The sequence below is a fragment of the Megalops cyprinoides genome, chromosome 2 (assembly GCF_013368585.1).
Source record: "Megalops cyprinoides isolate fMegCyp1 chromosome 2, fMegCyp1.pri, whole genome shotgun sequence".
Lineage (NCBI taxonomy): Eukaryota > Metazoa > Chordata > Actinopteri > Elopiformes > Megalopidae > Megalops > Megalops cyprinoides.
Window position 1 is genome coordinate 65392531 of NC_050584.1, and position 22512 is coordinate 65415042.

The window sequence follows — 22512 nt, forward strand, 5'->3', positions numbered from 1 at the left end:
GTGTCTTGCCTTCTCGGCGGGAGTCGAAAAACAAGCTCTAATAGAATGAGAAGGATCCCTCCAGAGGCGAGAGAAGCATTAGCGTAGCGGGGGCGTATTCGTCCTCAGAGCAGCGGCATGTCGTAGGGGGGAGGCCGACCGGTCTGGGCCCTGACATAACCCCCTGCAGTGTCCTCTCTCTTCCTCACTGAATAACTCTCCCGCAGAGGCTCCACGCAGAAGCTCTCATCAAATGGCCAATCAAGGCCATCTGTCTCCGGCCACCCGGTCATTCCCCCTGCAGCTGATTGGCTGTGTCCCTTCCGTTCCCTGCCCAGGATGTTGAGCTCTCGGTTACGTTCATTAAAGGAAGAGAAACGTGCACCACAGCCGTTCTCTTCTGCAGGTTGCGTGAGGTTGGGGAGGGGTCATGACCTTTGACCTCAGGACTGGTAAGAAGGAGAACTTCACATCCTCCTCTTTCCTCTCCTTTCGGAAGAGGTCCCCTTTTTTATTTGACCAGGAGGGGGAAGTGGGTCACAGTAGGTGAAAGCAAGAGGCCCCCCCCACCCACCCTGTCTGTGGGTAACTTCACCTTTTAACTTAAAGTAGATTGTGTTCTAATAATCTGAGGACGCTTGTTGGAGTGAAGCACAGTTGCAGTGGTATGTGTTAGAAGGACGGCACTCCTTGTAACTGAACATGCTGTTCATTGCTTTTTAAGAGCTGCTCAGCTTTGACTGACAGAGGGTGACGGTTATGCAGGAAGAGCAGGTGAAATGTGCTCTCTCTCTCTCCTGCTCTGCTCCTCCCCCAGAAACCTTCCGTACAGGGAGGGAGAAAGAAGAGAAGAAGGGAGGAAGGGAGGAAGAAACAGAGAGGGAGAGATAGTAGAGAGGGAGAGATGGAGAGAGAGAAGAGAGAGAGACAGGGAAAGTGAGAGAGAAGAGACATGGAGAGAGAGAGAGAGAGAGGGGAGAGAGAGAGAGAGAGAGAGAGAGAGAGAGAGCGCATTCTTATCACTGCCAACCCAGAGAACACTGAAAGAGACCAGGTCCATCTCCACCTTCACGGTCAGAGGTTCCCATTAACAGAAGTAAAGCCTTCTCACGATGCCGTTCTGTAGCTGCCGAAACTGTACACGCACGCCGTGCAGACTGCTTCTTCTTTCCGAGCCCCTCCCCCCAGCGCCGCCTGTCTGTCACCGTCCTCCGACTCATCTGACGTGACCGAAATAAAACAGCGAGACCCTGTCAGGGGGGCGCGCGGCGCCGTTTCGCTGCCAGACATCTCCCGTCACGAAACGCCTCTCACCGTTTACCTCTCATGCTGACGAAAGCCGCTTCTCCCCGACGGTCTCTCTGCAGGCCGGATCCGGAGGTTCTGCTTCCTGGCTGCTAGCGCTGCTCGGTTAGCTAACTGACAGAGATCTTCAGACAGCGAAACAGGAAGTGGTTTTACAGAGCCAGTGTGGCCAGGACACGACGGCCGTCGGAGGAGCAGTGGTTTTGAAGTTATTCTAGACGACACTGACCCAGTTTACACTGGGTAGAAAGGGCTTGTGTTTGCTCAGCCACACATTAGGGTGCCGTTAATTCTGCAATCAAAAGGTGGAACATTGTTTTAGTTTACGGTTCAGATTTTCATTGAAGGGTTTGTTTACTCTTTTAAAGAAAGAGTCAATAAACATGTTGCTTGTTTTGAAACGGTTAGTACACAGGTGGTAAAGTAGTAAGATTTAGGTCTGATTGTTGGTGCATCGCTTTTGCCAGGAAGTGAGAAAATTTAAATTTAAATGGAAGTGTATTTAAATGTAAATGTAAAATAGTTCCCTGTAGGAACCTGACATGAATTCAGGATGATAAATCAGAACATATAAGGTTGTACAAAAACAAAACGATCCCTGTAACGTGGGTTTCCTTGTCACACCTCTCTCAGCACAGTGTGCTTGGTTTGGGCTCCTGTGAGTTGCTCGGATGGCTGCAGGGAGGTGCGCTTGTCCTTTGTCGTGTGAGAGAAAGAGTGCAGTTATCACCAGATCCATCATGCTTTGGTGCGACAAGCCCTCCTTTCCCTCCGCTTCTTGGCTGGGAACTCCTCTGCTTGGGCCCAGGGTGACGTCACGGGGCTAGAGATATCGTAATTAGAGAGACGGTGGGGAAAACGGCAAGACTTGCTGGGTTTGTCCTAAAGTGCCTGGCTGTTACTCCTGTCCCATCTTTCCTGGTCCTGTGGCCCCATGTGGATAATCAGCTATCCAGGCCTAATCCGCTGGTACTTAGCCTGCCCGTATCACAGCTGAGTGTGGGATAGAGGAGACATTACTGGTTGTGTTTATGTGTGTTTCCTGTCCGCTTGAGTCCGGATGGGTAGTGGGGGATGGGGGGGGTTGCCCACTCACTCAGCTGGTCTGAGCTGGTCAGGGTCCTTGCATGGAAAAATTGGCCTGAAAACCCATATCTATGAGTTGAAAAGAACAAAAAAATATGTGTTGTACAAAAATGTGGAAAAATAGTTGCTTTTTAAAAGATGTTTTAGTATCGCTACATTTTGGTACATACTTTGATGATATTAGGAGCACTTGAGGTCCTGCTCCAGCCTGCTGGGTCACCCTAGGTCACTGAGAGCGTGTCAGCTCTGCTGCACTGCATAGCCAATCACAGCGCTGCAACACCACTCCGAGCTCCATCCCATAATTCTACACTTGACACTTGACTGCAGTTCAGCAGTGTTTTCATGCATGAATTGCAGGTGTGGACTCTCTCTCTCACACGCGAGCGCACACACACACACACACACACACACACACACACACACACACACGTGCCTGATGATGAACCGGCGTGAGTGTGTGCTGACCGTTGAGTGACCCATGTGGCGCTGGGCTGTGATTGATTCTCTGAATGAGTGAGGGGACAGGCGGCTGCCAGGTCAGCAGAATGTGGAGAGGATTCTGCTGTCATAATCTCCCATTTTGCCATATTTTCGTGTGTGTGTGTGTGTGTGTGTGTGTTTGCGTGTGCTCATATTTACGAATGTATGCATGTGTGTGTGTGCACATGTCAGTTGGTGTTAAGGTGTGTGCATGTCTGTGCATTCTTGTATGTATTTGCATGCACATGTACAGGATTCAGACTTCCTGCCGTTTGGTTAGTTCCCAAGTTCCCAACAACAGTAAGGGATTCCATATAAAAAATAAATAAATAAATGAACGTCTGTCTGGCAGCATCACCCATGGCAACAACAGCACATGCGTCTGTCCTGCGTAGTTACTTCCTCTTTCAGAGGAAACGCTCGCAGGTTCATAAACAGCGGGGTGGCAGTCTGGGTTCCTACTACCCTCATTCTGACAGGCAAGCAGGAGGCGCTTTGTGTTGGTGGAGATGGAGGGAGGAGGGTGTGGCGTAGACATTACATTACATTACATTACATTACATTATTGTGATTTAGCAGACGCTCTTACCCAGAGCGACTTACAAATAAGTGCAGCACAATGCTAAGAGTAGTTATCGAGAAGTATTACAAGAGGTCAGTAAGATACTGAGTTAGGTGCTAAGCTAGTGTGGAGTGCTTTTTTAGGAACAGAAAATGGGGATAGATAGGACAGATGGAGAGGAAGGTGGAAGTTGCAGTGCCAGCAGGGTCAGGGCTTCCCTCCTGGCGGGGCTCTGTCTCTGGTCCTTTAAAGGGTGGGAACAGCAGCTCGGTGGTTGTTAGATGGTTAGTGAACAGGTTAACGTGAGGTCACAGTAGCAGTGTGAATCCTGACCCTCTCAGACAGGCCGTTCATACAACGGCACGGGCTGTGGAGCTGTGTGTCAGGTGCTGTGATCCTCCAGACGTGTCCGTTTCCCGGGTAACGAGAGCAGTGCACAGCGGTGGCCTTCCTGTTTCTGTGCCGGGTCTTTGCGATGTGACCGCACCCGCGTCTCCATTGACCGTTCCCTGTTTGTGTCCCTCGTCTTTGCGATGTGACCGTACCCGCGTCTCCTTTGACCGTTCCCTGTTTGTGTCCCTCGTCTTTGCGATGTGACCGCACCCGCATCTCCATTGACTGTTCCCTGTTTGTGTCCCTCGTCTTTGCGATGTGACCGCACCCGCGTCTCCATTGACTGTTCCCTGTGCTGGCTGTGCGGTTGGGGTTAGGGTTAGGTATGCTATGAGGCTGCAGCAGTAGTCTGCTGTGAATCTGCTGTAGTCTGTGTGGAACAGCAGCCTGGGCTTTCATCCAGGTGGGCTTGGGACAAGTTTGGTTTGGGGTTTCGTTTCGAGGACCTTCACATCTGCTGCCAGTCTACTCTGTGTCCGTGAGTGAGTGAGTGTGTGTGTGTGTGTGTGTGTGTGTGTGTGTGTGCGCGTGTGCGCATGTGTGAGTGTGTGTGAGTGTGTGTGAGTGTGTGTGAGTGTGTGTGAGTGTGTGTGAGTGTGTGTGTGTGTGTGTGTGTGTGTGTGTGTGTGTGTGTGTGTGTGTGTGTGTGTGTGTGTGCGAGTATGTGGATAAAGCACATCTCCCCACATCTCCCCCCTGTGCTGGAATCAGAGGCACGCAAACGAACGCACCCCTTCCAGCTCCCTGCAGGTTTCAACAACAGATGGTTCACAGCCTGACGGAGTGTTCAGACAAACCTCGTCTTTCAGTGCCCAGAAAATCTATTGTGTTTCTCCTGTTCTAGAATCAGTGGCAGCTTTATTTTTCACAGTTACAGAGACGGTGGGAGCTATGAATGCCACCAGGCATCCCACTCAGGAGGAAGAACATCAGAACATGTAGAACTTGCACGTGCAGGTACACAGCGTCAGAACAATAACTTACAAACTCCCTGCAATTAGTCTCCTACCACACGGTCTTGTTATCTTGCTTAGGAGATACCACAGACGAGAGAACGCTCTTTTTTTAAAAAAACAACAGAACCAAAATACTGACGTCACTTTCTTCATCAGTGATATCTTGTTATCTTGGGGGTCTCAAAAGAGCTTGTCACATCTGTTGAAGATTAGCGTGGGATGAGGTGTGTGAGTTTTCTTGTCTTGTGCGTTACCTCAGTGGGGCTGGCTGGAGCTGGTGAATACCTGATTATGTAACACGGCGCAAAACATGCGGCGCGCCTCAACCAGACCGTGAGACTTTACTCCAGAGGCCTCTGAACGCAGGGGTGTGAGTTATTATTGCGATTATTCCAGAGATTATTGTTTAATTTATAGTCTGCGTTAGCGTTTTTATTTTTTAACAGAAGGGAGAGGATGTGGTGGGGTTTAATGGTCCTGACAGCTGAGCTGTGCTTACATTGCTAACAGAACTTGGGCTAAAGTAGCACGATCAGAGTACAGATTCACCTCACGTGTTGCATCATTTAGCAGTCGTCCTTATCCGGGATGTCATTTTTTTTTTTTTTAACAAGATACATATTTTTACAGGTTGATATTTACTGGACTGGGCCAGATTCAGTACTCTGTTTAATTGTATGGTTTACAAGCGCACTTGGAATTGAAATGTAACCTCTCGAGAGATTAGACAAATGAATGTGAGCATAAACTTTTGGTTACCTTAGCCGGTACACCACACTTTCTGGTCTGTGGCACAGTGTGAACCTAATGGGAGCCGCCGGAAGGAAGCAGACCCAGCGCAAGGTAAATATTTAAGATGTGGAGAGAAGAGGAAGCCCAGTTTTGAACAGGGTGCGTTTGATGTTCGTTTTGGCGAGGCATCTGAGAGTCTAGCTCAGGTATCTGAAAATCTAGCGTTCACCTAGTGTTCTCGCTCTCGCTTAAAAGGGCGGCTTTTATCAGACTCCCGTCTGATAAGCTGCCCTCATACCTCCTGTGAGAAAAACAGCCTTTCTCCTGTGAGTGAAGGCACAGGTTTCCATCCTGTGCTGTCTTTTTTCGGCAGAGCATGGGAAGTGGAAACTGGATTTTCAACCAATCAGAACAGAGGGATGTTCCGTGCACAGTTACTTTGAGGACACAGGAAGTCCATTTCCGGGGGCATTTGCACTTCCCTGTGATAGCACTGAAGGAGGACCCATGTCCGCCGTGCGAAAGCTTTACCTCTGAGCCACGCAAAGCTGGATCCCTCCGCAATTTCCACACGACCTCTGTTGCCAAATGCGTCTTTTTTTTTTTTCTTTTCTTTTTTGCGTGTGGTGCTGTGGCAGGCTAATCATAGGGTGGCGGAGATGGCCTCTCCAACCAATCAGGCTGTGGGATTGTGCTGCGTGGGCCGCCCACCTCCTGGCAACCTCCAACCGTGCGATTTTAAAAAGGTGAAATAAATGGGGGAACCAGCTGAAAATTTCAGCCAGGCTGGGTGTGTGCGTGTGGACCGCTGCACAGGCGAGTGTGTGGACGTGTGAGACCCTCTTTGGAGGTACTCCCCACCCCACTGTGCTCTGTAACTTGAAAGAAGGGGTGCACAGTTCAGTCCTGGTTTTTTCTTTTTCTTTTAAAAAGCATTTAGATCCTGCTTTTTTCTCACATTCTGGTGAGTCGGGTCGCTCTTTTGATGCAGTGTGCTGGGGTAATGTGCTGTGAAATGAGGATGCGACAGCGTTTTTTGAAAATAAACACAGATGTTATTTTTTTCTCTCTCTAACGAAGAAGAATTGTTCTGAGACCACACAGTCTCTGTGGGAGATATGCACCCTCTCTCTCTTTCTCTCTCTCCCTTTCCCTCTGTCCCCCTTTCCCCCCTCTCTGTCTCTACCTCCCTGCTTCTCTCTCTTCCTCTCTCTCTCCCTCTGTTCCTTTCTGTCTCTCTCCCTGTCTTCCTCTCTCTCTCTCTCACTCTCTCTCCCCCCTCTCCCTCCCTCTCTTTCTCTCTCTCCCTCTCCTTCTCCCTCTCTCCCTCTCCCTCTCTTTCCCTCTGTCTCCCTCTCTCCCTCCCTCTCTTTCCCTCTCTCTCTCTCTCCCTCTCTCTCCCTCTCTTTCCCTCTCTCTCTCCCTCTCCCTCTCTCTCTGTCCCTCTCTCCCCCTCTCTCTCTCTCTCTCTCCCTCTCTCTGTCACTCTCTCTCCCCCTCTCTCTCTAATTGAGGAGCTTGTTTTCGTGTTAAATATGAGTTTGAGGTAACTCCAGGAGGCTGGCGTGTCGTCCTCATCTCCTCCTGAGTGCTATAGCGAAGCGCCCAGCGTGTTGGCATTCAGACAGAGGGGAACTTGTCCGCTTCCGGCGCTGTGGCCGCCTCCTTGAAACAGTCCCTACTTCATTGAAATGTGGGGAAATGCATCGTGGGTAGGAAAATTTGGCCAGCTGACCGTCAACCTCGGCTGCTACAAAAACTGTCCTCTGAACCCCCGTCTCTCATTGCAGGAGGCACTGATGTCATTGACCAGCTTGGAGAATGCACTTGTTATTGGCCACTCACTTTGCAGACATTTTACATCGAATTACCTTGCTCATGTGCGCAACAGTCCTTTGAGTGCGAGCCTACCTGCTGGGCCACACTTCTGCCCTGGTGGCCAACACGCTCGGCACACCCGGCTAAAACGGGTAACTCCACAGCCCATGCATGCCCATACTGTTGAGCAGGGCACTGCGGAGCCAAATGCCCATTATTGCCAGACGTCGGTGTTGTTGTGTGCAGTGATTCCTCGTGGAAAAGGTCAAGCTTCAGAATTAATACATTTTATTATTGGTGCTAAACTGGAGCAGCCTTTCGGCCGGTCTGCGTTACATAAGCAGCTGAGGGAGCAGCCTGCAGGCTCTAAAGGTGCAGTGTTTGGCGTAAAGGCACTTCTTATGAAGTTTTTAATCATTTTAGTGTAAAAAGAACTGAACTGAGGTAGCGGCTGCTCAAAGGAGTTGTTTTGGGGCTCCTTTGTATCTGCTGTGAGGGTTGGTTGTGCTGTGAGGGTTGGTTGTGCTGTGAGGGTTGGTTGCGCTGTGGCAGTTGGTTGTGCTGTGAGGGTTGGTTGCGCTGTGGCAGTTGGTTGTGCTGTAAGGGTTGGTTGCGCTGTGGCAGTTGGTTGTGCTGTGAGGGTTGGTTGTGCTGTGGTGGTTGGTTGTGCCATGGTGGTTGGTTGTTTGACTTGCAGATGCTGCTGAAACAAAGAGAGACGTGGTGGGACCGTCCCTCATGCTGCTGTCAGGAGGAAGCAGCAGAGTGCAATTCACCATTAGCCAATCACAGGCCTCCTGCGTGCTGGCTTCACTTCCTCTCTCAAACGGACTGTGCTCTCCGACACAGACACAAAATCAAGAACCACGTGGGCTGAATGTTTTGTTTTGTTCTTTTTAAGAAGCAGAAGACAGTGTGGGTTTCGCATCACTGAAATGTGTGACGTTATCGCTGGTGCGGCGTTCTCTCTGGCCCCATTGCAGTGCGCTCAGCCTGTGCCTCATTGCCTTTGATCTGTTCAGAACGGTTGTTTATGTTTTTGTCGAGTTTCTGCAGCAGTCTCTGACCCCATATTCCTCCCAGCTGTACAGTACAGTGCAGTGTAGAGATCAGCTGTCCTCTCTTCCCTCTGTGCCTCTGAAGGCGGTTTGGCAGCTATAGAAACCAAAGAAGACAAAATGATTATGCTGCGGCTTTTGCATACAATTCCTCTGAGGTTGTGTTTATTTTGGTACTGTACACAAATTGCAGCTAATTCTACTTGGCAGCAATAAAGTCACATGTAAGAGAGTAGCCCAACAATAATACCTTACATTATTGCCGGCTTTTAGCCATGTTTCTCGCTGTGATGATGTAAAACCGTGCTTAAACAGCTTCACTTCCCCTTTTTTTAAGTATGGGAGCTTTGTGTGTAAAGTAAACATGCTGATTTGTCTTTCCCCAGAAAGGTGAGAAAAACTGTCTCATTTCCCCGGGGTCGGCTTTCGGCTTGTGTCGGACAGTGAGCAGGCGCGGGCTGGTCAGGGCCTCCGTTCAGGAGACTTCAGGGAAAAGATAAACGCGCGGTTCGGTTGGCGACCAAAGCACTGGTCACAGATGAAGCCCTGTTGCGGGGTGTTCGTTTCCCTCCGAGCCCTCGGTGTGCACAACCTCCTTACTGTGTGCTGTTGCAGACATTACGACACGTGTGCTCTGACTGCTGTCTGGGGATTGGAAAGTCCCTGGTTCGAATCTAGCTCATCCTGGCAGAGTGTCGGAGTGTCCTTGAGCAAGACACTGAACCCCCAACAGCTCCCAGTGGCCAGTTGGTAAGCCTGTATAGCAGCCTCTGCCACTGGTAGGTAGATGTGAGGCATATAACTGTAAAGTGCTTTGAGTACTCAAATGAGTAGAAAAGCGCTATATAAATGCAGTCCATTTAAATGATGTCGTTTTTTTCAGTCTGCGGTTTGTCACATGGAAAAACCCAGTGATTGCTCACTCAGGCTCCTGCTCACAGCCTGGAACAGTCTTCTCTCTTTGACCTCCGAAAACACATTGGTGTCTCCTCATTGAGCTCTGAGTGCACCTTTCAGTAAGTGCATTTCCCGGGTTTTTAGTAATCACCGTATTCATTTCACACACATTTTGCTTTTTTTTTCCCCTCTTCCACACTGCAGATGCGAGGGAAAAGAGAAGGAAATTTGTGAATGAGAGATTCAGGGATCTTAGCACTGTTTTAAAAGAGGAAACTACTTGGCATCATTTTACTGAGCTAATTACTGTACTAAACATGAATTAGATCCAGTTAGACTTGATTTCGACTGAGGAATCAGGGATTCATTCAGCTGCTCTCGCTCGCTCTCAGCGTGCTTTGCCTGTGCAGACCTCTTTTCTGATGTTTGCACCATGTGTGACTCATTATGTCCAGCTTTGTACTAGGTGCTTACCACAGATAGTCAGGTGGCTGCTTGGTGTGAGCTTGATTCATCCAGAAGGGGAAAAACATGCTGCTAAAGAAAAAAATGGACATATCTGATATTTTTCTGCTTTTGAAGTGTTTTTAATGACATGCTTTAAGCTTTTATTGCATATTTTTGTTCCTGTCTAGTCGAGGAAATTAATAAATGGTATAAACGTAAGGCAGCTTTCGCAGAAAGCTTTGACTGTCTTCACGTCACCACACTGTGCTGAAGCAACGCTCAAGATCGCAGCGGCATTGTCCCACCCAGGATTCAAACCCGCAGTCTTCAGGCCTTGTGTCTGCCGAGAGCCTGGACTTCTCCTGGCCCATCAGAAATAGCACTTTAGCGGACAGAGGAGATATACCAGGTGTGTGATGTAGCTGATTCTGTCGTTCTCTGAAATATCAGACTAGTTCCTGAGGGTCAGAATGAATGATGTCTTTCCTGTGTTTAAGCAGGTTGAGGCCTGGATTGAAACGGTGCTGGAGTTGAGCGTGTTAGTTGTCAGAACACTCGCTGAGGACAGTGTTAACTGCAGTATTGTTGGTTGAGGTCTGTGAAACGTTAGCGTTAATTGTGTTTCTGAGCCCAGCCCGGGTGCAGCAGTGGTACCTTTGAGCAGGGTCATCCACCTGCTCTAGGCCTCAGAGAATTAGGGGTGAGCAGAGCCGGGACACATGCCCCCTGGGGCCTGAATCTAAGATGCCTTCACACCAAACCTCTGCTTCAGCACAAGCATGAGGAGAGAGAGAGACATGAAGAGAGGGGGAGAGAGAAGGAGGAGGCAAATCCGAAGAACCACCAGGAAGCTGGTGCACGGTTGCCATTTTGAGTTGCTAGCGGTGTTGCTCTGCTCTGTGTGTGTTTATGCTTGCCTTGGCCTGGCAACAGGCCTCGCAGGAGCTGGAAGTCCTCTCTCCCTCTCCTTCTCTCCTTTTCTCACTCTATCCCTCTTTCTCCCTCTCTCCCCCTCTCTCTCTCTCTGTCTGTCTCTCTCTGTTTCCTCTCTCTCTCTCTCTCTCTCTGTCTGTCTCTCTCTGTTTCCCCTCTCTCTCTCTCTTTTCTCTCTCTCTCTCTCTCTCTCTCTCTCTGTCTGTCTCTCTCTGTTTCCTCTCTCTCTTTCTCTCTCTCCCTCTCTCTCTCTCTCTCTCTCTTTCCTCTCTCTCTCTGTCTGTCTCCTTCTCTCTCTCCTCTCTCTCTCTCTCTCTCTGTCTGTCTCTCTCTCTCTCTCTCTCTCTCTCTCTCTGTCTGTCTCCTTCTCTCTTTCCTCTCTCTCTCTCTCTCTCCTCTCTCTCTCTCTCTCTCTCTGAGTCTCTCTCTGTTTCCTCTCTCTCTCTCTGTCTGTCTCTCCCCCCCCTCTCCCTGTGGCCTTCAGCCATGTCACCTCACAGGTGACAGCATGCGTTAGAGTGGGCGGAGCTCCTTGTGGTCTTTGTGCTCCTCTTGCTGATGCTGTAGCCCAGGGTCGGGGTGGGGGGGGGGGCATCTCCTCACGCCGGTGCGCTGCCCCAACCTCACACCTCCACCTGCTGCCGTGTGGCCGGTTGCTAGGCTACAGCAGTGAGGAAGCGGCGTCCGCTGAGGACGTTATTGGGCTGGTGTGCAGACAGACGCAGCAGACAGGACTCACAGGACTCTGACTGTGTGTGATGTGCAGGGGGAAGTGGGCCTCGGCCGTCTGACTCTGCAGCCTTTGTCTGCCTAGTGCAGCTCGTTAGATACCAAACACAGCAGCCATTCAGTATTCAACACTGAGTGTGTGAGCGTGTGTGTGTGAGCGTGTGTGTGTGTGTGTGTGTGTGTGTGTGTGTGTGTGTGTCTGTGTGCACCTGTGCATGTGAGCCTGTGTGTGTGTAAGAGCGTGTGTGTGTGTGTGTGAGAGAGAAAGAGCGAGAGAGCGAGAGAGCGAGAGAGCGAGAGAGAGAGAGAGAGAGAGAGAGCCAATGCTTCAGCCACAGACACACACCAGTGGCTCCATCATGGTGGACCCTGAGACAGGCAGCGGCAGAGCCACCTGCCCTCACCCTGCACCCTCAGATCTGCCTCATGAATCAGCCTCCCTGCTGTAATCAGCCCGGCTCATTAAGGATGCCTGTGACAGATGCTGTTCTGATGCAGGGGAATCTGTACCTGCTGGCTGTCCTGCTAGACACACCCCCTCCCTCGCTGGGAGGGGCTAAAGTGACTGCCTCCTGTACCTCCCTCATACTCGTACTCAGGCATACGTACAAGCACGCGCACACAAACTCACGCACACTCAGGCACACACACGCACACACACATGCGCGCACACACAGACAGACAGTCAGACACACACACACAATCACACACACAAAAAGGATGCCTGAAGAGTAACCTGGAATGGTTGTGAACTTAAGTAGGTTGTGTGTGATATGAATGAAAGAGGCATTCTATAGATTGACATGCGTATTTGTGGGGGGGGTTTGTTTGTTTTGGTGGGGTTCTTCTGCATTCAGGCCTGTTTCTTCCTTCTTCAATGCTTCCTCGTATGTCAGTTGTTGAAGGAAGAGCTTTAAAACTGAAGCGTTTCCTGATCTTGCACCCATTCTGTCCGTCAGAGAGGATCCCTGGGAGTGGCTCTGGGGACGGGCAGTTGGAACTTCACAGGGTGTCTTGGTTTGCGGTCATGTTCTGCAGCAGCAACGCTGGGTGCTGCTCTGTAAGCCTGTCCTCTGTAACCCTGTCCTGGGCTGCATGGTTAGGGCAGGTCTGGGCTGCACAGTTAGGGCAGGTCTGGGCTACACAGTTAGGAGAAGTTTGGGCTGCACAGTTAGGGATGCACAGTTAGGGCAGGTCTGGGCTGCACAGTTAGGGCTGCACGGTTAGGGCAGGTCTGGGCTGCACAGTTAGGGCTGCACAGTTAGGGCAGGTCTGGGCTGCACAGTTAGGAGGGGTTTGGGCTGCACGGTTAGGGCAGGTCTGGGCTGCACGGTTAGGGCAGGTCTGGGCTGCACAGTTAGGGCTGTACAGTTAGGAGAAGTTTGGGCTGCACAGTTAGGGCAGGTCTGGGCTGCACAGTTACGGCAGGTCTGGGCTGCACAGTTAGGGCTGCACAGTTAGGGCTGGTTAGGGCTGCTGTACCATGCTGTGAATGACAGCAGGAGTGATATTAGGTTGCCGTAACAGTGCTGATTTAGATTGTTTCCAGGGGAGTGAAACTGTGTGATATCTAGACTTTAATTGGCTGGTGTTGCACAAACTCGGCTGCTTTCCTTTTACATCAAAGACACTTTAGTTTATTAAGTCAGCACTGGTTGTGTAGATATGTAGGTACATCATACCTGTCTGTGTGTAACTGTAAGATGCCATGCACTCCTCCAGGCGAGACGTGCTTCACTGTCACTGCGTAATTACACTCCCCTTTCCAGCCCTTTTATCCAGTATCTATTTCTGTGAAGCACCATGTGACAGAGTCTCCTGTTAACAGTTTCATTTATTCACTAATTAACTGACTGATTGATTGGTTGGTTGGTTGATCTATTGAATGATTGATTGATTGATTGAAAGCATTGACTGGCCTTCCTGGCTCTGTCCCTCTCTGCTGTTATTCCAGAGGCTGCCTGACAGCCAGCTCACAGCTGTCAGCACTGTGTCACTAACGGTTTCCCAAAGAGGCTGCTGTGCACCAGAAATAGTGTGTTGGATATTGTCCTGAATATAGTATGTGTATTAGGGATATTGTGCTGAATATAGCGTACATATTTGGGATATTGTTCTGAATATAGTATGTGTATTAGGGATATCATGCTGAAAGATGTGTGTTCATTTGGGATATTGTGCTAAATATATTGTGTGTATTTGGGATTTTGTGCTGAATATTGTGTGTGTATTAGGGATATCATGCTGAATGCTGTGTATGCATTAGGGATTTTGTGCTGAATATTGTGTGCATATTAGGGATATCATGCTGAATGTTGTATGTGTAGTAGGGATATCATGCTGAATATTGTGTGTGTATTTGGGATATGATGCTGAATATTGTGTGTGCATTGGGAGATTTGGTGCTGAATATAGCACATTTGGGAAGATTGTGCTGAGTAAGCTTGCCATAGCATAGTTGTTATGGAAACCTATAAACAGTAACTAATTAAGATGGAATAATGAGTGAGATTTCAGTCTTTCAATAGCCGTAGAGCTTCTCTACAGTATAACTGAATCTATTACAGATGGCCTCGGTAATGACATGGCAGAGGAACTTTAAGCGGTTAAAATAAACTCACCTGCACACTTCCCCTTTCCCAGGTGCCCTGTTCCCCAACCTGCAGAGCAGCATGAAATGGCGGTCCTTCTGACCAGCCCTGCAGGGCGTCACATGATGCGTTTCCACTGTGCTGATTGGTTGAAAGCCACTGACCTTCAGATTTGCTGCTCATTTGTTCATTTGCCATTGGGTGACTGGCGGGGTGGCACCTCCTGCGTGGCAGTGTCCACACTGGGAGATTTACAGAACGTTAAGCAGTGAGTCAGTGGCGGGAAAACGGGTCCGACTGGCACAGCATGCCACCTGCTGACCCTAAACCTCCACTGACCTCAAAAATGAACTAAATAAACCATGACAACAATGATGATGACGACGATGACTGTGATGACGATGGTGACCTCATCGCGATTTGTAGCTTCCCCGTGTGTAAGAGCGCGCAGTTTTCTGCAGGGACGCGCCACCGGCGTTGCCAGGGAAACGCGTGTCTCAGGACATTGTTGGGGGGGGGGCGTGTGTGGGTGACATATGGCTGACACTATAGGACGGTGCGGCGCTTCAATTAATCAGAGTGCTTTCTGCGCAGCGGTGGTGCGACTTGATGGACATTAATTCCTCCTCTTTTCCCCCCGCTTTGCGCCAAAGTGGAGCGAGACAGGATTTAAAAGGGGATGCTGGGTAATTTAACGAAGAGGGCGTTAACGCTGAGACGCAGAGGCGGCCAGACTGACCCCTGACTTTGACCAGCATGTAAAGCCACTGTCACGTTGCCTCGGTATGACAGTGACGGTGAAAAGCACATGCTTCGGGTGGGAGGAAGCTGTGGCCGTGCTGGTATAACTGGCCACAGTCTCTCTCTGCTTCTCTCTCTTTCCTGTCTTCTCTCTCTCTTTCGCTTCTCTGTGCTTTTTGCCTCTTCTCACCCACGTCTGTCTCTCTGTCCTCTCTCTCCTCTTTCTCCTCTACTCTCGCGCACACATTCAAATTCAAATTAGCATCATAGGCATGACATACACAATTTATTGCACAATCAGTTCCCGACTGCATTCTCCAACCGGTGTGCGCGACCGGCGTGACTAACGCAAATGTGACACAGCAAACGTCCGTACTAAATCAAAATTAAAATCCATACGCGCTCCGCTGGCGTGACACTATATGGCACAATCAATCCCGAGTCTGAAGCCTCAAGCCAACGTGCACCACCTGCATGGCTAACGCTAACGACATGCGCATCACATTCAGATTCAAATTACAGTGGGCTTTACTGGCAGGGAAAACAGAAATGTGTTGTATTCAGCAAAGGAAATATATCACGAAAACGGCACAACCAACAGAGGAAATGTGTATAAAGGAAAAATTATAAGACCTATTGCATAATGATTATGCTAATAAAAATAGCATTGATATTTTTGACAATGGCAACAGTAAGGACAGGTCTCTTTTTCGTTTCTCTCTCTCTTCTCCTGCTCTCTTTTCTCTCTCTCTTCTCTCGCACTCTTTTCTCTCTCTCTGTTCTCCCCCACCCCCCCCGTTCAGAAAGGAGAGCTGTGATATGGGGTTTTAGGGACTGGCAGGGTTCTGATCCCAGCTGCATGAGCAGACAGATAGGCTCTTCCATTAAGTTCCGATACTGGCTTTGGCTGGCCACAAGGAACGGGCCACTCTAACCCTAACCCTAAACTCCGACACCGACCTCGGCTGCCCAAAGGGATCGGACCACCCAAACATAGGATAAGAGGTGTCACTCAAACCTCCGCGACAGGGGAGAGGGCATGTCCTGGCCCAGGGGGCATACGTGTCGAGGACACGGGACCCCGGTTCTAGGGATGCTTTGCATGCGTGACATCATCAAAATAAAGTTCGTGTCAGCGAACTTGATTGAATCAGTATTAGAAAGGCTGTTTAACTCAAGTGCCTGGTGCACATTAAAATGCTAAGCGCAATCAATATGCAAGTGGTTCAGCGCATCTTAGATTGAGGAGAAGCCGATGAACAGTGCCAGAGCTTATTATAAGGGGAATAACATTGCAGTGTGTGTGTTTGGGAGTGAGAATGAATGTGCATGTTTTAAGTAAGCTGATCTGTTGTTATTATGTAGCTGTGGTCATAGTTTCTGAAACTGAGCTAAATGTGTCCTGTTGCGATTCATTTGTTATGTCATGATCGCATTTATATCCAATTCAGAACGTGCGCAGATTATTCAGAATTAACTCTGTAAACGGACCGTCAGCCTGCTAAATTGTGTATCAAAAGGCATACATTGCTGAGTTTTCCAGCAAGACGCTGGTAGTGACAATAATTGCACATGACAATCACTTCCAGTTGGGCGATTCGTTGGAGCGCTTTATGGGGCATGCTTTTCAGTGATGTGTGTGGCAGTCTGATATGTCAGTTTGCTCTGATTATAAAACAAGGCAGATGCCACAGCAGACCGACCTACTGAAACCACAGATTGGGATTCAGCTTTCAGTACCATTCACTGCAATGTGTATGTGTGTGTGTGTGTGTGTGTGTGTGTGTGTGTGTGTGTGTGTGTGTGTGTGTGTGTGTGTTTGTGTGTGTGTGTGTGTGTGTCTACACAGAGTGTATGCTTAGTGAATAAATAATGTAACACACACATACACACACCCTCATGCACAATGAATTGTCCCTGCCGCTAGCAAAATAATGGCTGGCCAGCTAAGTCTGGAGGTAGGACTCAGGGACTGAAACTGGGCTAGAAGAGCTTACAGCACTCTCTGTGTGTCTCTAAATCCTGTGAAATACATTTCCCAACCTGTAGCCCGGAGGATGGCCACAGAATGTGCCCCCCACCCACCCAACACTCACATTGTCTAGTCAGTGTTTTTAAGTTCATTTATGCTGAGTGGAAAAGGTAAAAAGGGCTGTCGTCCATTTCTGTTCTGCCTGTGCTGTGGTCTGTAGGTCTCTGTCCTACAGAATCAGTCTCTCTGTGTCGGTCTGCTTCCAGCTGAGGTTGCACAGGTGTTTGAGCAGTGAGCAGCGCTCCCTCTGTTTGATCCACTGTGTCCCTACTTTGTTTTCTTGCTGCTTTGTGGAGAGACAGGCGTCTGGATGAGAAGCCAGTGAAAGCTGTGGCTCCGAGCGTCATAATGCTACCGGTCAGTTCTCTATTCCGAGTTCCCTGCCCCGAGTTCCGGGTTCCAAATTCTCGCGGGAGCAGATGGGTCTCGTCTAAAGGGGGCGTTTCGCTGCCGCTGCGTCGGGTTGTTTATCTCCATCCGGGAGCATAACCACGGAGACTGTGACACGGCCCGGAGCAGCCCGGAATGTCCAGCACACGGGTCTGGACCCTCCTCCCCTTTGCTGTGACACTGAGAGGAGGGAAAGCCGTGGCCTCTGCTGCTGCTCCGGCCGGAGGCTCTCTCTGACGGCCCGCCCGTCCGGACCCGGCTGGAGTCTGGTGGCCTGGCATGGTGGCACCGGCACAGTGCCACGGCTGCCAGAAACCCTACACGCCCTCTCCGCGCTCTCCAACCACCCCCCCCCCCCCGTTTTTATCATGCCACCTGGAAAAAGTCCTGACTTCTGACGCGTCAGTCACATTTGAATGATGCGACGCAGCTCTCCTGGAGTGAGACTGGGAGCTGAGCAGGTTTTCATAAAGGGGAACTGCGGTCTTTTTACACAAGGGCAGCTTCAATAGGCAGTAATGACAGTGATATGGATTAACCCTTTATGCGCCATTAAGCTCCAGCTGTGTTAACAGGTATGGGGGGGTGAATAATGTACTTGGCTGAGTGTGAATAAATTCTTTGTGTGAGTCTAGTCTTTTTTTACCTCTTTCAAAGCCTGTTCGTCTGGAGAGATGGTGGGTTTCGCACAGCCTTGTGGGTAAACGTCGTTGAGCGCGGGCGCGAGGCGTGAGGGAAGGGGCGAACGACATCATTAGCTGGGGAATGAGGCCTGCCGGGGGCTTTATTAAAACTGCATTCCTCCTGTTTCACAGAGATGAACGCTTTTCACAGCTGCCTTCTCTCTCTCTCTCTCTACTTCTCTCTCTGCAGGGTCGCCATGTTAAGACGGGCCAGCTTGCTGCCATCAAAGTCATGGATGTCACCGGGGTAAGAGAGATGCCAGCGTCTGCCTGCTGCCCGACTCTCCCGAACATGTTTGATAAGCAGTCATTTTGACCGTTGAGGCCTTTGTCTGGTATTGTTAACAGACTAAGACCTCAGGGGCCCCAGTCATAAAAACTTTTGCTCTTTATCCATTACATTACTGTCATTTATCAGACACTCATATCCAGAGCAACTTACACAGGTTACAGTTTTATCCATTTAAACAGCTGGATATTTACTGAGGTAATTCTGGGTTAAGTACCTTATCCAAGGGTACAGCAGCAGTGCCCCAGCAGGGAATCGAACCAGCAACCTTCCAGTTACTAGGCCTGCTCTTTACCACTACACCACACTGCTCCCTGTAGCGAAGCATTGTGATTGGTTCAGATCAGTGAGTCATCCGTAATAAGACTCCACCCAGCATGGGGCTGGTGGCACTTTGCTGCATTCATGTGCGGTCACACGCGCTCGAAAACCTCGCACACATGCAGACACACACAGCCGTACATGCTAACGCGCGGCCTCTTGTCTGACTGGTGCTCACCACATATCCATCAAGGGTCCTTTTCATATGGATTATTAGCAATGTGGTTATTGGAAAACAGTGAGTCGTGATCAGGTAATGGAGCTCATAACCAGGAGGGTCCAGGTTCAAATCCCTTATGTTTTAGCAGTGTGCTTGAATAGCTGTAGCAAGTACCTAGCGTGTAAGTGCGTAAACTGTGTGTGTGTGTAAGCGGCTTGGCCATTTTTATAGGACGTATATAAACATTCATAAACATTGATGAATGTTTTTGTACCAAGACCCCAGCTGTTTGTGCATAAAGACTCCATTCCCTTTTGATGCCTGCGCCAGTTGCCTGTTTTTATCTGAGCAGGAGAAGGAGAGAGATTCGCGCGGCTGATCGCTGCTCTCTCTGCCCCCCCCCCCCCCCCCCCCCCCCCCCGGCAGGATGAAGAGGAGGAGATCAAACAGGAGATTAACATGCTGAAGAAGTATTCGCACCACCGCAACATCGCCACCTACTACGGCGCCTTCATTAAGAAGAACCCACCGGGGATGGATGACCAGCTGTGGGTGAGTACCCTCCCCGCTGCCCGCTGCCGTCCCACTTTCATGATGTCATCAAGGCGTACCCTCCCCTCCTCTGCTCTGGCTCTAGGATGTGGTGAGTGTGGGGTGAGGGGTTTTTTGTGAGAAGGGGGAGGCAGATGGGTCAGACTCGTTTCCCCTGCGTCAGAATGCGGCCAATCACAGAGAGGCTCTTTTTTAACCATAAATGGGGCTGTTAGCATTAAAGACACCTAAGTCACAGTAAAGATCACAGTCAAAACCACACCGTGAACCACAACGTACACAGTGAATACCGGTGTACTCTTGCACCTGTAAGCTGATGATGGTGTGAGTGCTGAAACACATTTGCTCCGTATCTGCAAGCTTGAATTCCTACTGGACTGTGAAGTGCCCCTTTGCAGCCTTCTCTTTGTATGGCGAATGCAGTACCATTTTCCTTTCCTGCAGGGGGTGGAGCCTGTGTGGGTGGAGCCGACTGGAACTCGTGTCAGTCAGCTGATATAACGGGGTGTGTTCTGTCTGCGGTTGGTTCCCCCTCCAACCCTGTCTTGGCCTGTCAGCTCTCTGTGCCAGTGTGACTTGCACCGGTCGATCCAGTTTCGACTGCCCGCTGGGGCATTGGGGACCTGCTGAAGTTTGAAAGGGGGTGTGTTCATGGATTCGCCCCGCTAACACGAGCCAGTGCCCCGAGGGACTGGCAGGTGTCCCTGGGTTGGAGCAGATGCAGTGAGGTGATTGGAGCAGGGTGGGGTGGGGGTGGGGGGTCCTTTCTAACACCGCCAATGGGAGAATGGATGAGATCCCTAAAGCGGAGCATATCGATCCCATAATCAGCTGAAACGAGGAACACGAGTTAAACACACAGGGTGGAACTCGTTCCCACTCTCTCTCTTTCAATTTAATTTTAAACACCTTATTGCCATTACAATTTGTTGCCAAAACTTTAACAACACCACAAATATCAACAGTATATAAAACATAATCAAATTGTGTATTGATGATTTAATAAATCATGTTTATGGTTATTTACTTTATCTAACCCTCGAGAAGTCAATATATAAATGTTCTCACAAAATAAATATTTGACCAAATAAAAATGGTAAAATGGAGTACTTATGCAAGCAGTGGGCCTGTGCTCACCTCTCACTCCCTCTCTCCCTCTCCTGTAATTCAAGTTCGAATGTGCTTTATCGACAAGACTGTTCAGAACAGTGTTACCAAAGCAATGAACATTCAATAATATTACAGTAATATTAACCTTAAATCTTTGAATATTTAATAAATAATACATTTACCGTTATTATGAACAACAATAATTATAATAATCATAATACAGATAATAAATAAAGTATACGCATAAATAGGTAGTAATTGTGAACTGCAGTTGTTGTTGCCTCTCTCCCTCTCCGTCCCCCTCTGTGAGTAATCTTTCGCTCTGCCGTATGTGTAAGGCTGTGTGCTGCTGTTGTCCTGTCACACACTGATAGTGGTAGATGAGAGAGGGAGAAAGTGCTTATCCTGACACGTTCCACTGCCTGCACCTGTGGATTAGAGGAGATCGAAAATACATTTATCCTCTCTCCCTGTCTCTCTCTCTCTCTCTCTCTCCCCCTTTTCCTCTCTCCCTGTCTCTCTCTCTCTCCCCCTTTTCCTCTCTCCCTGTCTCTCTCTCTCTCTCTCTCCCTCCCCCTTTTCCTCTCTCCCTGTCTCTCTCTCTCTCTCCCCCTTTTCCTCTCTCCCTGTCTCTCTCTCTCTCCCCCTTTTCCTCTCTCCCTGTCTCTCTCTCTCCCCCCCTTTTCCTCTTTCCCTCTCTCCCTTCTCCTCGCTCTCTTTCTCTGCTCGCCCTCTCTGTCCGTCTTTCCCTCTCTCCGCCTCTCTCCTTCTCCTCTCTCTGTCTCTCCCTCTCTCCTTCTCCGTCTGCCTTTCTGCTAGCTCTGTGACCTTGTTTGTTTCCCCATTTCCTAATTTAACTCTTCATACATCGCTGGAATTCCACGCCGAACAGTGTGATGAGATACGCCAGAGGAGTGAATGGAAAAAATGGCTTCACTCACTAAACATATAGATGTGCATGCTGCATCTCGATGTGCCAGGACACAGTCCCGGCCTCCTCTCTGGGAAAGATTTGCAGGTTCCTCAGGACCACGCAGGCAGTGAAACTGCTCTGTCTGTGCTGAATCTGTGGGGCAGCTTTCTCCTGGAGCCCTCTCTCTCAGCAGAGCCGGTCCCTCTGGAGAGCTTTGCGCTGTAGAATGTGGATTAATGTGAGAGGAAAACACGCCATGCCAGTTCTCCATACATTGATAGGGTTCTGTGTACCTGGCATATATTTTTATATAAGCTCTCAATGGGAGCCCTCTGCTGGATTCTTTGTTTTTTTATAAAGAGACTGTCTCTCTCCCTCTCCCTCTCCCTCTCTTCTACTCTTGTGTTATTAGTTGCAAGATATCCATGTGTTCATACAGAGCACTTATCCCTGTTACATTTACATTTATTCATTCGGCAGACGCTTTTATCCTGCTACGAGTCCTGCTCCTTAACCACTATGCTACACTGCCGCCCACTGTTAGAACTGGAAAGGCTGGGCCTGATCTCCATTTGAATTCACACCACTAAAGCGCTGATCTGTAGTAGAACTGGAATGTCTGGACCTTGTCTCCATTGGAATTAATACCACTAGAGCACTGATCTCTAGCAGAACTGGAATGTCTGGACCGTGACACCATTGGAATTAATACCACTAGAGCACGGATCTCTATTAGAACTGGAACAGCTGGGCCTGGTCTTCATTGGAGTTAATACCACTAGAGCACTGATCTCTATTAGAACTGGAACAGTTGGGCCTCCACTGTAGTACAGAGCTGCTTTGTTTACCCAGAAACCCCTGCTTAGTTTACAGCCATTGGCCTCGAGGGACGAGGGAGGGGCCCAGAGTACGGCCAGTGTGATACTGTTAGTGCTCTTTAAGATTTATGTTTTTTTTTTGTTTCTTCTGGTTTCTGAGTGCATGTTGGTAATGGGTCGTGTTGGCATGGCAACACGCTCTCGTGAAAGAGGGCATTGGCCTCGCTGGCGTGCCTACAGGGCGGCTCCTTTAAGGTGGGCCTGTAAGAGCCACACCAGTTTGGCTCCGCCCATAAACTCTGATTAAGCTGCCGGCAGATTTGGTGCCTCTGTTTCCCGGGTTTATTGGTCTAGGGGTTGCAAAGGCATGCTGGGTTTTGTAGTTCTCTCAGACACCCACCTTACCGCTGGACAAAAAATAAACAAGAGTGCTTTCAAGTGAGCCACTCAACCGCCTAGTGTCCCCACTGTATCAGTTTACACTCAGGTATGAGTGCTCACATGTGCTGGTGCCAATTGTGTGTATGCCTTAAT

General features: G+C 49.4%; 1 protein-coding gene across 4 annotated transcripts in view; it reads left to right on the forward strand.

The window, feature by feature from the left end:
• Positions 1 to 22512, forward strand: part of LOC118772584 (traf2 and NCK-interacting protein kinase-like) — a 109430-nt gene that overhangs the window by 28485 nt on the left and 58433 nt on the right. For all 4 annotated transcript variants that reach the window (XM_036521048.1, XM_036521045.1, XM_036521047.1 and 1 more), the window contains exons 3-4: positions 18006 to 18062; positions 19012 to 19137. In XM_036521048.1, coding sequence (XP_036376941.1) covers positions 18006 to 18062; positions 19012 to 19137 — 183 coding nt within the window. The remainder of the gene's footprint in view (positions 1 to 18005; positions 18063 to 19011; positions 19138 to 22512) is intronic.